General features: G+C 45.2%; 1 protein-coding gene across 3 annotated transcripts in view; it reads right to left on the bottom strand.

The window, feature by feature from the left end:
• Positions 1–1647: 1647 nt before the first annotated feature.
• The window catches only part of LOC147621309 (putative folate-biopterin transporter 6), a 58996-nt gene continuing 43132 nt past the window's right edge, over positions 1648–17511 (bottom strand). For all 3 annotated transcript variants that reach the window (XM_086824035.1, XM_086824036.1, XM_086824034.1), the window contains 6 exons: positions 10517–10838; positions 8292–8362; positions 7929–8136; positions 3749–4024; positions 3279–3467; positions 1648–2157 (listed from right to left, as the gene is read on the bottom strand). In XM_086824035.1, the coding sequence (XP_086680161.1) occupies positions 1669–2157; positions 3279–3467; positions 3749–4024; positions 7929–8136; positions 8292–8362; positions 10517–10838 (1555 nt within the window). In that variant the 3' untranslated portion in view covers positions 1648–1668. The remainder of the gene's footprint in view (positions 2158–3278; positions 3468–3748; positions 4025–7928; positions 8137–8291; positions 8363–10516; positions 10839–17511) is intronic.

Here is a 17511-nt window from a genome sequence, read left to right as displayed (position 1 = left end):
CAAGCCAATAATCATTATAAACACTCTTTATCCAATATAGAAGGGGACTAGACAAGCGTCAATTTCAAATCGGCTCAAGATCAAAGAAAATTGGTCACAAATGTACTTTCAAAGAAGGTGCTGAAATTGTCAAGAGGGGCTTTGATGTAGGGTTTCTTAGGTGTTAGGGACCTAAGGACCACCATGGTAGGTGGAATACTAGGGTATTGTTGGTGATGCAAGAGAGTTAGAAATCCTTATATAGCCCCACCCTGAGATTCCTACTCATTGTACCCACCCCACAAGTCCGCGATGTACTTGTACCTTGTATTCACATGTTATCAAGGCATACTTAGGTTTTTTTTAATTTTCCATGATTCAACAGTCTCATGGATTCATTGTGCTACTTTTTGGTCTCAAAGACCTAATAGATCTCTCTCTCTCTCTCTCTCTCTCTCTCTCTCTCTCCACACACACACACACACACACACACATATATAAATATATGAGTGAGTATGATAATAGGTTGGCCATCATTCTGCTTGCACGAGTTACATAAAGAGGCAATTCAACAAGCAAGCACACAAGAGGCAATTCTTGCAAACAAAAAGAAGACACTCCAACAAACAAATGAAGAAAAAGTAAAGCACATTAGAATTGTGTGTACATATGGTTGTTCAAAATTGTTTTTGCAATTGCACTCAATGCATGCATGCCCTACTAAACTAGGCTATAGCCAACATCTCCAAAAACTAAGGTCCAAGCCCTTAAACTTTGACTCTAGATAATACTACATGAAGCTTTTCCAAGAAAAAAGAACACTGACACTAAAGCATGCAAGAGGCATCTCTCCTTCAATGGCTTGAAACTCAATACTTGGAAAAATATGCAATGATGTATTCAAAAGACTCCATATTTGAAGCTGCTTGTCAAGGTGGTTAGAAACATTAGGCATGAAATGTACAATGCATCTTTGGTGCAATTACAAAAAGTTGACTAAAATAAGGCATGTCAAGTACCTCACTCTTTTTCTTGAACTTACTTAATTTGGTATATTGAAAACAATTGTATACACATAATACATGCAAACTGCATGGGAATGCATGAATGAGGCATAGGGGCTGCCTAATAAAATCTAGGGCAAACGCTAACAATCTAGAATTTATATAGAAGCTTGTGCATTGTGTAGCGTACGGAAGGTTTGAGTACAAGTTCAAAAAATGAAAGTATGTTGTTGACTATTGCATAGATGCAAGGATCAACATACCTATCTATAGGGAGTCTCTTACATGTCACTAGTGCAATGATCATAGTAATCCCATTGCACATAGTCTCTTCCCTTGGTAAGAGGGTGAATCACATTAAATGGGGTCTCTTCCCTTGGCAACAAAGGAGCTTAAAATGCATAAATTCTAAACAAGGAATGCATTAACTACATGATTTTTAGAAAGATCTTAAGTCTAAGGGAGGGGCAAGGAATGCATTAACTACATGATTTTTAGAAAGATCTTAGGTCTAAGGGAGGGGCAGGTGGACATTGAACACCTTGCTTTCTAAGGAGTTAGTTATATATAAGTTTAGATTTTACTATATATTTATATAAATGTGTATATATATATATATATGTATATATATATATGTATGGAGGGAGAGAGAGAGAGAGCATATAGCAATGTAGACCACTTTCAATCAATGCTTAATTATAATCATCTCTTGCTGAGGTTCTAGCATGTGCATGGCTTCATCGTCCTGGGCAATCAGTTGTAGGTCTTCATCTCCTGTCTGAGGAGTTTGGAAGTCATCAGCTGTGCCCACAGGCAGAAGGGTCAAGAACAGGAGAGGGGCCAAGCGCAGGAGGCTGCGAACGAGCACCGCCAGCCAGAGATGGCTGTAGTCCTCCTTGCGCACACGCAGCTGGCGCAGGAGGAGGGCGCCCAGCCACGACGCACAGGTTGCCCCAAAATTGGACACAGACATGAGGAAGGCAAACACCGTCCCTTCGATGCCGGGCGGGCACAAGCGCGCAGACAACACCATGAAGGGTATAAGCTGCAGCCTGCCAATCACGTCCGTCAGCGTGGCATCCCCAATCACGAAGGCGTGGTCAGGTATCCCCACTCTCAGGTTCCACCGGCTCACAATCACGATATCCATCAGCCCCATCACACAGTAGGCCACCTGCCACAAATCTCACAACATCAACATTATTTCTTGATTCATTAACGAGATTTGAGCGTTTAACCCTCCGTTGTAGGCTTAGGTTATTGATTAATTAACTAAACTTGGGATTAAAAGGGGGTTTGAAAATGCAAGCTCGGACCTTCCCCTCCAGCCTTCTAGCCTTATTGAGCAATCATTTGAACACGCATTTTCTTCGCACTTTAATCTGATTAGAACTAAATCTTTTTAGGAGATATTCCTTCTCCCAGCTATTTAAGAAGGCTTCTTTTTTAAGATTGAACAAGTTCTGGGCTAATCTGAACCTATTTTTCCCCAAACCATTAACACAGCAGGTTCTGCTAATGAGGTGATCGCTCAAGTGGTAAAGGAGGACCAGGTCCTTAGGGTCAAAACCCCATAAGGTGCTTCCTCCACAGCAACACCTATGGGCAGATAAGGAAAGCGCCTACGGGCGGTGAAAGACAACTACGGGATGGATCTTGCGCCTAAGACCAGTCAGGGAAAAAAAACAGACACACGGCAGGTTCTGCAAAGCCAACAAAAGGATAAAATGGGTGAATCCATGGTAAAAAGGATTTTTTTTTAAAAACACGCACACACACAGACAGCAGGTTCTGCAAAGCCAACAAAAGGATAAAAAGGGTGAATCGATCGTAAAGCAAGACATGCTGTGGATAAACCTTTTTCCTAGGAGAGGATGTGTGATAACTCCAGGCACATAACATAGTCTCAGCTGTTTTGAACCCCTGGTACCTTGATGTACCCATAGCAGTTTTAGTAGATCTCTCTCTCTCTACCCCTGCCTACCTCCCCTTGCCTTCTCCACAGCTCTAGCTGGCTCTCTCTCTCTCTCTCTCTCTCTCTCTCTCTCCCCCACCCCCCCCAGGGATCCATCTCAGAACCAGCCACCGCAGGCACAAGACAAATATATATTTGATAGACGCACAAAATTTTCACTCATCCACACCTTCAAAACAAGAAGAGATCCTAAGGCCGCACATGCAACACATTTATTTCGACATCGAGAGTACGGCTGCAGCATGAAAGAACCTAGTCCTTTTCTGTTTTAGACATTTACTTGACAACTAGATGCATGTTAAAGTGCTGCGCTAACTTACCTGAGGCCAAAAAAACATTGTCCTGAAGGTGTAGAACCGAAACCAGCAGTTGTACAAAGAGATTCCTGCAAACATGGCTAAATAGCCAGTGGCGCTAACTAATCCAATAAACTGCTCACTGAATCCAGGCCCTACCGCAGGATCAGTGAACCAATAGAACATAGCTTCTGAAATGTCCGGGCATAAACTCTGCACAAAGGCCCCAATATTACTTTGTTTTGCACAAAAACACGTAAATTAGACCTTGTTTTTATTCTCTCCCCCGTCCGCCGTCGGATGAGCAGGGGATCTGTCTGTAAAGACACTTAGAAATGAGGTCCCTGGGCATCATGTTATCACCCCTGATGTTATGACTGGTCTCATAATAGACCTTTTGCAAGTAGAACAAACAGGCCCATACTTATGAAATTGATGTGAATTAAAGATTGAAATAAATACCTCCCAGGATCTGAGTGCAACAATGTGGCTACCTGTGATAGATAGATATAAAATGCCGGTCTCCAAATAACGGGGTCGCTCAAAGTTTGTCTGAAAAGCTGAATTGTGTTTAACATGGCCCCAAATTTGACCCTGTCTAGGCCTTTGGGCAGTCGTTTTTCTGGAAGAGCCCATGCCGCAACTAAAAGCATAAGTGGAGCTATAGATATTAATAAAAAGGAGCCTCTAGGTCCAAAAGAATGAACAGCTGGTCCGGACACGGCACATCCAATCAACCCACCAATGGATAGGCTGCCCCATGATAAACTCTGCAACACAAAGCAGTGTTTTATGCATCAAAATGTTGAATAAAGAGCATTTTATTTTTTAGATCTAGCCATAGAATTACCTTCCTTGTTATATCATCCAAGTTGTAACTTGCCCCTCTATCCCGATTTTCAAGTGCCCCAAAGAAGTTTCATATTATGTATTAATCAAGGCCTGCCATTTCCTAAATTCCTAGACATTCCCATTTCTTAGTTTACAGCCATTACCATTTCGTACACAGCAGTTCTGTTTCTGTTCCATGTGATTATGAAGTGCATGCCCCTCTTTCAAACTATCACCTACATTTACACTGGATAGTGACAGCGCTTTATATGAGCCGGATATGGATGTCTCCATCCAAACTTCCCACGAAACTCCACTCGTACAGACAACACTTACTGAGAGTTTCAGAGGATGGATTCATCAAGAGCCCCGCCACATGTCACATGCCATGCAAATTGCCATTGGCCAGCTGAGGGTATCGTCTCGTCTCCGAATTGAGAGGGGGTGTGTGAAAACAGTATTTTTCCCAGCCCTAAAAAGGGGATTTTTCTGGGTATTTTTGGCTTTATTTGGGGATTTTTGTCTTTGCTGCTGGCCGCCGACAGCCTTTAGGCTGGCCGAACAGCAGTCCCCCTTGGTATATATAGCATTGCCTCATCATTCACCTGATTGTACCACTTCATTGCACATATCCAGTACAATATGTTGCTGCTGCTGCTGCCGGGCTCTACACGACACAGCTTCATCATCCTCGCCTGACATTCAGCACATCAGCGTTCTCATCTGGCCACTACACGGGACAGCAGCCCGCTCTTTGCTACAGGCCACACCATGGGACAGCACCCTCTCTACTGCCTTCAGCGTTTACATCAGCACTGACATCAGCGTTTTACATCAGCCTACATTCAGCGTTTACATAAGGCTTTACATCTGCGTTTACATCAGCCTACATTCAACGTTCACATCAGGCTTTACATCTGTGTTTACATCAGCCTACATTCAGCACTTACATCATCTTTTACATCAGCCTATCATCAGCGCTTACATCAGGGTTTTACATCTGCGTTTACATCTGTGCTTACATCAGCACATCAGCGTTTCCTCCACAGCTCATGGGACAGCAGCCCCCTCTGCTATACATAGAGCACTTCAGCCTTTTTGCCTCAGCTCTCACCATCGGGACAACAGCCCACTCTCTGCTACATCACACCATCGGGACGGCAGCCTACTCTCTACTCATCTTCACCATCGATACCAAATCAAGTACGTAGCACCCATGTCACCAGAGCTTGCACCACTCGGGACGGCAGCCCTCTCTGCTCCTTACCACTTCAGGTATGCAACACCCGTGTCACCAGAGCTTGCACCACTCGAGACGGCAACCCTCTCCTCACCACTCTTCAGGTACGCAGCACCCTTGTCACCAAAGCTTGCACCCCTCAGGTACGCAGCACCCTTGTCATCAGAGCCTGCACCCTTCAGGTCTTGTAGCACCCTTGTCATCAAAGCTTGGACCCTTCAGGTCTTGCAGAACCACTTGGGATGGCAGCCCTCTCTGCTCTTCATCTATCACCTCACGTACAGCAGCACCCTTGTCACCAGAGCCTGCATGAAGGACAAAAGGACCAAAAGTATGAGAGATTAGAGCAAAACAACACAGCATGAATTATGTGAGTGAATCTATATATAATGGTGAGTGAACATATGTACAAGAGCCCTCTGATGTGAGGTGACTCTGAGAAGAAAGACCAGTGCAGAAGTAGAGATGATGCCGGAACTGAAGCATGGTCAATGACGAAAGCTTGCATCGATGTGAGGCAAAGCACTCCAAGAGGTGATCGGTGTTGAAGGCTCGCATCAGTGGAAGCAGAGGCACTCCGAGGTCGTAGTGAGGGTGCTGCGTACCTGAGGTGTGGTGAGGAGTAGAGGGGGCTGCCGTCTTGAGTTGTGCAAGCTTTCATGACACGGGTGCTACGTACCTGAAGGGGTGTCGATGGTGAAGATAAGCAGAGAGTGGGCTGTCGTCCCGATGGTAGGTGGGCTGTTGTCCTGATGGTGAGAGCTGAGGCAAAAACGCTGAAGTGCTCTATGTATAGCAGAGGGGGCTGCTGTCCCACGAGCTGTGGAGAAAACGCTGATGTGCTGATGTAAGCACAAATGTAAAACCCTGATGTAAGCACTGATGATAGGCTGATGTAAAAGCTGATGTAAAGCCTGATGTAAGCGCTGAATGTAGGCTGATGTAAACGCTGATGTAAAGCCTGGTGTAAGCGTTGAAGGTAGCAGAGAGGGTTGCTGTCCCACGGTGTGGCCTCTAGCAAAGAGTGGGCTGCTGTCCCGTGCAGTGGCCAGATGAGAAACACTGATGTGCTGAATGTCAAGTGAGGATGATGCAGCTGTGTTGTGTAGAGCCCGGCAGAAGTGGTACAGTCAGGTGAATGATGAGGCAATGCTATATATACCAAGGGGGAGTGCTGGTCGGCCAGCAGCAAAGACAAAAATCCACAAATAAAACCAAAAATACCCAGAAAAATCCCCTTTTTAGGGCTGGGGAAAATATTGTTTTCACACATCCCCTCTCAAGCCAAAAAGGGGACCATGAGAGAAGATGCCAAGGTCCCACACTGACACACTGGCAGAAGGAATGTATCTCCCTCTAGAAACAAAATCTGATAAAGTCAGAGAGGGCGATTGTGATGGCAAAGGTGGTGAGGATGAGTGGATGTACGTGGGTTGATCGTCTCCCAAAGTAAGATCTTGAATGAGACTCTACACTGAGTAAGAAGTCCCATTCCCTGTGTGGTACGGATCAGAATTTGGAGAACCAACTTCTAGTGAGAGAAATTGGTCCTCCGGGAGTGTGGGTAGACGATCCATGTTGTGACGGGAGGAAAAACTCCCCTTGCATAGAAATCTAATAGGGAAAAAAACTAGCATGATAAAGGGGAAAACCCGTTATAGATAACAAGACCATGTGCAGCTCGAAGCTCTAGAAAGTGTCTCCCATACACCGTGACCTCCTACGGTCGTGTGATGATCTCTGTAACCCCATGTCAGTGATGTCTAGTTCTTGTAATAGTTTGATAGGATCATCCAGATCAAGTAAGAAGTGGGACATGGCGACTCCCTATTTTGGCGTTGAGGTCCCAAGTAAGAGCACTTTCCCCCCTGCTGAGAACTCCATAATATCCCCATATAACAGTAAGTACGGTGAATGGCCATGCTCTCCAACCAAAGGGAAGTGGCTCGGTGCAAAATAACACACAGCAATGTGCATGACTCTGTCCCCAATAAGCTATAGCTGCACCTAAAGATACCATCCGTCCTCGTCCTTCCGGACAATGTTGAGAATGGGGCAACATTCTAATAAAGCAAATACACCATTTGTGGTGGGGGCCCTACAAAGGGTATTCGGGACCCAATACTCTGTTCGACTCCCTCTCTTTCTCTCTCTCTATTTCTGCACTTGTCTCTCTATCTTGTGCGTTAATCTTCATCGCTTTAATATTGCTGAAGTTACCGATTCTACCCATCAAGCTTCCACGTGTTACATTGGTATCAGAGCCTTCTTCAAGTGTGAAGATTCAGCCAAAAAACCCCCAAAAAAACTACAGAGGACCACCGGTGTCCCTAGAAGGACAATTGGTTTTTAGCCTCCAGATATTTTCTTTTAGTTTTACTTTAAGCACCATGATGATGTATTCCATGGACATGATGTAACATTTTGGTCTCATAGGTCATTTTAGCCTTTTGAAGACGTTAATACAACTCTCTCTCTCTCTCTCTCTCTCTCTCTCTCTTACTTGCATAATCATTGCTGATGTAGCGTTTCATTGCTTGATCAATTTATAACCCACAATTCAGAAATTGAATCTTTGAGGAAAATCTCTCTATCGTTCATACCTGCAAATCACTTGCAAGGGTTGGTTTATTCCTGCTTTGCTCAGCCATTGCTGCATCTAGTACCACATCTGGAAACGCTGTGCACAGTGCCACACTGGCCATTAACAATGTTGCCAACCAGGGTGAAGGTGCTGAAAGCATTGACAGTATCCACAAGCCACATGCTCCTGCAACACCACATATAGCAAGATATGGCCAACGGTGGAACCTGAAATCAAAAGAAATTGATTAAGGAAAAGATCATTTCTTTCTGTATTTCTTAATTATTTGCAATGCTGTTTAGAAGAAGTCGGTAGCAGTGTCAAATCACTTGAGACTTATAGATAACTTTAAGAAGAAAATCGTTGTATGAGGAGAGCTTACCCGGCGATAGGAAATGTGTCGGTGATCAATCCGTAAACAGGTTTGATGTTCCACGGCATCCCAACAAGAGCCTACATATAAAATTTGAAAATGATCAGTGCTAGCTTGTGCTCTTGGACTGGCACATGTAAGACATTGTTTGAGCTATCCAAAACTCTTAAATGGACTAATCAAGGCATGCTAAAGTTCTTCTCTTCTTCAAAAGTTCCCAATGCATAATATTGTACAGTGTATACTTCCATCACCACATACATGATTTCTGTTTCGTTATGTTTGGGTGGATCATTGTGTGCTTTTCAGGTGAAGAGAAGGCGGTCCACTTGCCCCCAATGCAAGAAGGTCATCGCAGAAGCTAATGATTACCAAAGGAATGTCCAAAGCGTAGAAGATCGCAAAGTTGGGGAAACAATTGGTGCCAACCACTGCAAGGGAATATAATGGGATATGACGCCAGCTACTGGGCAGCATTCTGTTGTGCTGCCACTGCTGCCCTGCTGTAAGCTGTGAGATAAAGAGCCAAAAGGGAAAAGACTGCACCAAGCCCCATGGACTGTAGGAGTGCATACCCGAGAAGAAGGTTGGATGTTCTTCTCAAGCTCATAAGAGGCTGGCCACAAATCTGGTGAATATCTACATGTATCCTCAAACCCAAGTGCCATAGGGTTTCAGTGTGCAATATTCAATCCTGGTACCAAGGAAGGCTTTAAAGGGCTCCCCTCCTGACTAAGGATGGCAGACAGTTTGCATAATATGGCCAAGCTCTGAAACTTCAGATCCATTGTGCCTAGCCCCCTTTCATGACTTCAGCCCACACATAAAGCAGGAGACAGAAAAGGACCAGCATTCTGTGAACTGCCACATCATGTGGCAAGCACTACCAACGAGATGAGTCATGCTCCAATGCATGAGTTTCTTGCAAAATCTTGCACAAAAAGGAGCTACTTGCTGCTCCACTGAAACATCCACCCCACATAATAGCCCATATATCTGGCCAGGAGGGAGTGATCAGTCAACCAAAAGCTACAATATATAACCCAAGGTGATCCTGGCTCCAAAGGCCATGCAATGGGTCTCTACCCAAAGCGCCACAAGCTTCCTTAAGGTGATTGTGGTGTCTTCAGTCAACTCCAAACCCATGAGTTCCTCAGGCCCCAGATGGAGAGCCATGATTATGTAGCTCTGTATCTTGTGCCACCAAGAAGTTAAGCATGGACTCCCCTACGAGAAAAGTTATGGTGCAATTGGGTATAACCGACACAGCGGAAATGTGCATGGGTCCTAGAGGACACCTGTGCATGGTACCAATACTCCATCCTCGATGTCTCAATGACCACTAAAATGGCACATGCAGCACGGATCTGACAGTGATTGTCTGGGCTCCTGCAAGCATGGTTGCGAACCCAAGCTCCTACATAAGCTACACTCCTGCACACAGAAGGCAGCCAATCTAGCTCGCACCGCCTCTATAAGATGGTGGCTTGCATCACAAAGAGCGGATTCAAGTGCCTGAGCAGCCATGACTGGTTTAAAGGAAGTCGCCAACCAGACAGCATCCATCCTGTTCTTGTTGTCCACCAACCTGCCACTAATCTTCACGGACCTGAAAAACGGGCCCTCTATGTTAGATTGATGCCCATCATGGTCAACTCCACCTTAGTAAGGGGGACAGGCTTTTTCTGTTGGGCTCCCTTTCTTCAATTAGGAATCTTTATGAAAAGAATCCAAATCTTCCAATTCTGAAATGCTCTGCTCCAGATAGACTTCTCTCTCTTGTCTTCAGACCTGATCTTCAGCTTCATCTTTTATGGCTGCAGCTACAGCTGCATCTTAACCTCGCCAAAGGGACGCATACCACTAGTTCCCCACACATCCACTCTCGTATGCATCAGGCTGGAGCTAAACTAGTCCAACCAAACCTGATTTCTAATGATGATGATGTTCATCATCATCATTTCACATGCAACTTTCTTTGAACAAAGCATGTCTTTCTCTAGGGTTTCTATGCGACACAGCCCAATTGCATCAAATAAGCAGCTGGGGTTTTTGCTAAGTCCTCCAACTAGCACATTAAAAAACTTTACCACTTCTGCTGATAATGGTCTCAGGGCAGCGATGCAACTTTTGGTTAATATTGCAATTATCCAATCCAAATTCATGTTCTTTGTCTAATTAATAAATCTGTGCTCTGATCCTGAAATTTTTTAAGTATTAAAGCCAGGATTTACCTCAAAAGCCTGTGTTGAAGCGGGTTGTAATTTCTGCACATCCTTCCAGTAGTAGTTGGTAGCTAAGCTTCTCACAGTCCCAACATAGCCCTGGCTTATCCCATATACTATTATGACCACTGCCATGAAAGGGGCTCCAAAAGCATCCTTTAACGTTTGAAGCCATACATAAAATTGCCTGACAATATTCCAAGTCTTCACATTTTGGCAATGTAACTTTTCTGTGCTTTCTATATCATTTCTGCTGCCGCTGAGATCGGCCTTGACATCTGACTTCAGGGCGACACCCTCCAATAACGCATCATCTTCTCCCTCCAAGATCCTACACAATTTTAAGGTGACAACATCAATGGTAGGACGTGCTACAATGCTAAATACCTCTTAAAACACTTTTCTCATTACACATCATTAGGCATAAACCAAAATGCTCACTTCTTTAAAGGTGAAGGGCAGACTCAATATAGTTACAAGAAAGGGCTGTTTCCTAGCCGAAATTGCTGAAACTCTGTTTCTCTAGAGGCACTGTTTCCCATTTCCTTATCTCACCTAAGGTCTTCCCCCTTACTTTTCCCCACTAAGTTTTGATTTTCACTAATTTTCCTTGTTATCTCTTCCGAATTATGATCTATCCTAAGTTTCCCCTCTACTTCTCCTAACTTTTTTCATCATTTCTATTTACATCTACTATATAATGTTAAGAGACGTGCCGTCTCCTAGCCGTTTTTGTTTCCTAGTTTCTATTGCAGAGACATAATCTGTTTTCGTTGCCTATTCCATTGCATGCAACTATGAGACTCAGCCACGAGAAAGGCAAAGCAAGGTCAATCTTTACTCCCCATTAAACCAACTTATTGTCAAATAATGGAGTTTAGCTAATAGATGTGACAAGGATGCTTGCCTTTGCCAATGTTTCTACATCAGCTACATCAAAAAAAAAAAGTGGCTATTATCGCATATTGGCAAGATTGAGGGGTTTAGATGGGGGTGCATTACGCTATCTCTTTAGTATCTAAAACCTTCAGTGCAGATAGCTCCACACTTCATGTCAAAGCTTAGGTCGGTGGAGTCACATGTGAAGCATTTGTTAGAAGTCATCTCCTGTCTATTTTTATACACCAGGGCCTTTGTTGTGGGTGTGCCCGCCCTTATGAGGTGTTTTCCTATTTTTCCCCACTCTCCGTATTTTTCCCCTATTTTTTCCCATTTTTTTGTGGCATGGGAGGCAGTCTAGTAGTGGCAAGAGGACCCTGAGCCTGGCCGACTGCATCTGTGACATGGCCGACTGCACTGCATGAGTCGTGGGACTCTTCTGATGCTGGCCGACCCATTTTGATGCTGGCCGACTGTGATTATTCAGTCGTGGAAGATTCTTGTGTCCAGTCGGCTGCCCTACAGCATGCCGACTGCTGATGGGGGGGCATATAAATAGGCCCCCAGCCCCCATACCATTGTTGTATCATACTCGGGATTTTCTTGTGTATATAGAGCAGAGTTACACGCCTATATCTCTCTCTCTCTTGTGCTGTATTTTTCTGCATGCGTTTTTTGCTTGTGTTCCCAGATCTGGTCATCATCTCCGCTGCGTATTCTGACATGGTATCAGAGCCCTAGGCTCTAGATAGTTCTTGGGATTTGTGTGAGCAAGAGGGGGACTGTTGTGTGGCTGATTGGTGGACTGTTTTGGACTGTTCGGGAAGAGGAGAAGCAAGAGGACGGCGAGCTGATTTGCTGGACAGCCACTTGCAGGTATTAGTTCTTCTTTGTTCCCACCCACTCACCCTTTTCAGAGTACATCCCCGCAATGGCAGATCTGTTTGAGATGGCCGAGAGGCATGTGAAGATCCCGACACTCCCCACGTTCCCGGTAGACCGTCAGTTGGACTGGAACAACTACGGCATATGGAAGGTTATGATGGAATCTGTTCTGGAGTCTTACGACCTCGCCGATTTCGTCGTTGTTGGTGTTCCACGGCCGGAAGTAGAGGAAGGAGAGTTACCGTCGATCCGAAAGGACCGGGAGGCTCAGACACAGATGTGGGATCGTGTCAACGCCAGGGTCCGTTCGTTTATCTTTCTCAACTGCACACCGCAGGTAATCAATCATGTAAAGCATATGACGTTGGCTAGAGGTATATGGTAGCATTTGGCTTCTCTTTACAACAGGGTATCGCCCATGAAGAGGATTTCCTTGGAAGTACAGATGCGGGTTATGAACCCTGCAAAGTCGTCGACGATGCGGGAGCATATTAACAAGCTGCAGGCTCTTCAGCAGGAAGTTCTTCAAGCTGGGAAGGAGATATCGTTGGAGGACATGGCCATAACATTGCTGTCACATTTGCCCTCTTCGTACTCAGCATTTTACTCGTCTTTGATTACCAGTGCAGGCTCAGCACCATCACGTGGGAGGAGCTTGTGCCAATGGTCTTGAACCAGGAGGAACGATTTGTCATGTGCACAGTGTGTATCTACCGTGTGCTATACGCATGCAAGACTAGTTTCGAGGCTTTGGGAAGCTTAGAACTAGGCAGGCTGATTGACGAGCTGAGTTAGGGAAATACTAACGGGCGGGCACCCAAGTATGGACGGGTGGGCGCCCAAGTGTGGACGCCCGATGACCGGCCAAGAGCCTATAAAAGGGTGGCCAAGGTTAGTTATTGTATTATAGAGAGTCTCGCGAGTTTGTGAGAGCTCTATGGTCTTGGAGCCTGGATCTAGTGCAGACGTGCACCTGCTTTACGCAGCCGAGGCCGACAGCAGTCTCGAGGCCCGCGAGGGCAGCTTCGTGGCGGTATGGGACGTCGCGAGGAGGAGATTGGTCGGTACGTCATCCTAGTTAGCTCAGCTCGTGGCTCGGTGGGGACAGCCAAGGCTGTGGGCTTGCCCACGGCTGTCATGGTTGGGAGGTGAGTCAGGCCTGCACCCCCTTGCTTGTTTGTTGTTCGTTTGTTTGCAGGTTTCGAGTTCGAACCAAGATCGATCACGAGGGGATCCGTGGGGATTTGACAGTGGTATCAGAGCATACCTCGTGAACGAGCAAGTCGGTAGGTAGAGAAGAAGAGGTCGAAGAACGGTATGTGTTAAAAAACTTGCTGTTTTTCTGTGCATACTGCAGTTTTCAGATTAGTATGTGTTTTTTCTTCATCCAAGACACCCATGTTGTAGATGGGAGATGGTAGTTAAGTAGGGTTGATTGCTTTTGCAAAGAAGAGGCATATTTGTGTGTGCAGTCATACGCATGCACTGCAGGGAGAGAAACAGAAAAAGTATGATGCTTTTTGGCGCATGAGAGAGAGAGCGAGCGAAGTGTTGGTTGACGCGTTGCTGGTGGGTGTGCGTATTGGCCGCAATAGGCCCTGTTGGCAGGCGCCTAAGGCCATGTAGGCCTGCGTAGCCAGGCAGCCAGGCACCTAGGCTTACGTAGCCAGGCCTACGCAGCCTAGCGTCGGCGGCCCAGGCCAGGCCAGCGCCCAGGCCAGCGCTCATGCCAGGCGGGCCAGCGCCTAGGCAGGCCGGCGCTCATGCCACGATGCCCGGCCCATATAGGCGCAGGCGCAGGCGCAGGTTGGCGCAAGAAAGCAGGCAACGGCAGCCAGCACGCCGGCGGGTGAATCCAAGGGGAAAAGAAAAAAAACACTGAGAAAGCTTATGTTTTTTTTAGCTTTCGGTTTTTTGGGGAGTTTAAAATTTTTAAGTTTAAAAGAATCCCCTTCTCTAAGGTTTCCAAGGTGTTTTATTTTTTTAAGAAAAGAGAATATATATATCCATATATATATATATATATATATATATATATATTTTTATTCAAGGAAAAAAAAACACAAAAGTAAAGCAAAAACTAAGCCTAGCTTTTGAAGATTTTTTTGGCTTTTGGGAAACCTTTATAAACCCCCTGAAGTGGGCTTCTTGCCACACATCTCTCAAGTTCTCAAGTTTTCAAGCTCTCAAGCTCTCAAGTTCGCTCGCACTTTTGTTGTGCAAAGATCGAATTTTCTCTCCACGTACCCTCTTCACGATGTCGACCCAAGAATCGCAGTTGGAGCCCCTCGTGGAACGCGAAGGCTTGCCGGCTACGGAAGGTACCGATGCCAATCTTTTTGACGATTTTGTGTCAAAATCAGATTTCCAAGAGTTCAAAGTAGCTCTCGAAGCTTCTTCGACGGAACGTCAGGCACAAATCGCAGCCCAGATGCAGGCTTTGCAGAACTCCATCGCTCTATTGACCACTACCCTCTCTACTTTCTCGGGTATGGATAGCTTGGCTTCAGCCTTAGGCCCCAACATTACTCCGGAACCGTTCGGGGGCGAGCAAAAGCAGCAAACCAAGGAGATCGTGGACACGCGGCTACATAAGTAGCAAGTTCACTTTCAGTTTCATCCATATGATGATGGAAAGAAGATCCAATTAGCAGCAGGTTTCCTGTCCGGCAAAGCTTTGCTTTGGTGGAAGGAACTCAACCCTAAGCCAACGACTTGGGCACAATTTGAAGATATTTTCAAGAAAGAATTCCTCAAGAAAGAGGATGATTACGATGTTGTTGCCCGGTTTTCAGCTTTGACCATGACCTCGCAGCACCTCACTTATGAGGTCTACCTCCAGAAGTTTCGTGACTTGCAGATGAAAGCTACAAAGATGGATCCCACTACTCTTTTGGGATTTTTTGTAGCTAGTTTACCAGACTCGTACCGATTACAGGTTAAAAATAACAAATGTAAAACATTGGACGAGGCCATTCATTCAGCTCGTATCTATGATGATACGATGGTCTCTTCCAAGTCGAAACCCGTTACCGAGCAGGGGAACAAGCATAAAAGAAAGTTCTCCGCACCTATGGCTAACACGACTGAAGGCAAGTCTTCGGACCAACCTTCGAAGAATTCAAGTTCGACACTAGCGAAGAAGAAACGACTCCTTAGGGCTTTGAAGCTCAAGAAGGAAGGACGTTGTTTTATCTGCGAAGAAAAAGGACACATGCGTAACGAGTGCCCGAAGCAAAAGGGTACCAAGTTAAACGTAGGACCCAAGCCAAAGGCAGCTAACCAGTTGTCTTTGACAGGTACGTCAATTACTGTACTTTCTCGCCCTAGTACTTGTTCTGATTGTCTGTTCAATTCTAAGGTATTTGGCTTGCATGATCTTCTCCGAGTTTATGGAGAAGTGAATGGCCATAAAATTCACATTCTTTTAGACCCTGGCAGTTCGCATAACTTTGTTAATTACAAACTTGTGCAGAAATTGAGTCTTGATACGACACTCAACGACCATACCTATGAGGTACGCCTACCTGCGGGAAGGCAAGTTTGGGATCGCAAGGTGGAGATGCTTCCAATCCAGATTCAGGACTACAAAGATACTCTGGAATACTATGTTATGCATCTGGAAAATGTAGACTTGTTATTAGGGATTGAGTGGTTTAAGACTCTTGACGTCCAGATGGTCTAGTCATATTTTTTCTTTTCAGCATAGGGACACCAAGTATAGTATTTTAGGTGATTGTATTCATCCCTCTCAGGGACCTCTTGTAAATACAATTGATTTTGGAAATATAATGGATTCTTCTTTGTGATGGGGAGAAACCTGGCAATTAGGGTTTAGAGTTCATTCATGGGAGACATACACAGAGAAGCAAGGGAGAGAGAGAGAGTTGTGGGGATAAGTCAACTCATGAAAAGCATGAGTGTGTGACTCCCCTATCACACATGTATATTGCACTAGTACACATAGTGCACTTAGTACATTAAAAGTACTAAGTGTACTATGTACTATAACTTATGGGCTTGTACACACTATAAGGGTGGGCATAACGCCTTTACCCCAACAACCTCCCACTTAAAGGCAAAGTGCCCTTAAGTAAAGGAAAAGAAAAAATCAGCATGTACATGATAATATACAAGGCCATATCAAGGCTGAAAATGGCCTCATCCAATGCCCATCAAGTGTCTGCAATGAGCAAACCGCTCCGGAGGCAAACTCTTCGTCAACAGATCAGCCGGGTTGTCATCCGTGTGAATCTTAACAAGCTGAATTTGCTTGTTCTCTATCACCTCTCTGATGAAGTGATACTTCACATCCACATGCTTCGTCTTTGCATGAAAGACAGGGTTCTTTGCCAACTGGATGGCACTCTGACTGTCACAATGCAACAATGGAATATCCCCTGTATAGCCCAAATCAACCACTAACCGAGATAGCCATAATGCCTCCTTGCAAGCCTCTGTGGCTGCAATATACTCGGCCTCTGTAGTAGATAAGGCAGTGCACTTTTGCATCCTGGATATCCATGACACAGCACCTCCTGTGAATGTAAACACATAACCGGTAGTAGACTTCCGGTTATCTGGATGACCGGCATAATCCGAATCCGTGTAACCATGCACTAATGCATCCTGTTTGCCAAAGCAAATGCACAAATCCTATGTGCCCTTCAGGTATCTCATGACACCTTTCACTGCTTCCCAATGCTTCTTGCCAGGGTTGGCCATGTATCTAGAAACCACTCCCACTGCAAATGCAATGTCCGGCCTAGTAGCAACCATGGCATACATGAGACTGCCACAAGCTGAAGCATACGGAATCTTGGCCATATCAGCCCTGTCTCTATCTGACTGTGGGCTGTCCATAGCACTGAGTTTCACATATGGAGGCAAAGGAGTACTAGCTTTCTTCCCCCCGTCCATATTGAACCTCTGCAAGACCTTGCCAATGTATTCCTTCTGAGACAAATACAACACATGCTGATTTCTGTCCCGAAGTATCCGCATACCCAAGATGTGATTAGCATCACCCAAATCCTTCATATCAAAGGTTTGATGCAGCCTCTGCTTCAAAGCATCTATCTCTTTACGAGATTTCCCGGCAATCAACATATCATCAACATACAAAATGAGAATCAAGAGACTGCCATCCAAAGCTTTCTTGGTGTACAAGCAGTGATCTATGTCACTTCTCCTGAATTTCTGTGATTTCATGAATGTATCAAATTTATGATACCATTCTC

This window comes from Cibotium barometz, chromosome 30 (assembly GCF_041138505.1).
Source record: "Cibotium barometz isolate CiBa-2024 chromosome 30, ASM4113850v1, whole genome shotgun sequence".
NCBI lineage: Eukaryota > Viridiplantae > Streptophyta > Polypodiopsida > Cyatheales > Cibotiaceae > Cibotium > Cibotium barometz.
Note: the sequence above shows the minus strand (reverse complement) of the source record. Positions and strands in the feature narration are given on the sequence as shown.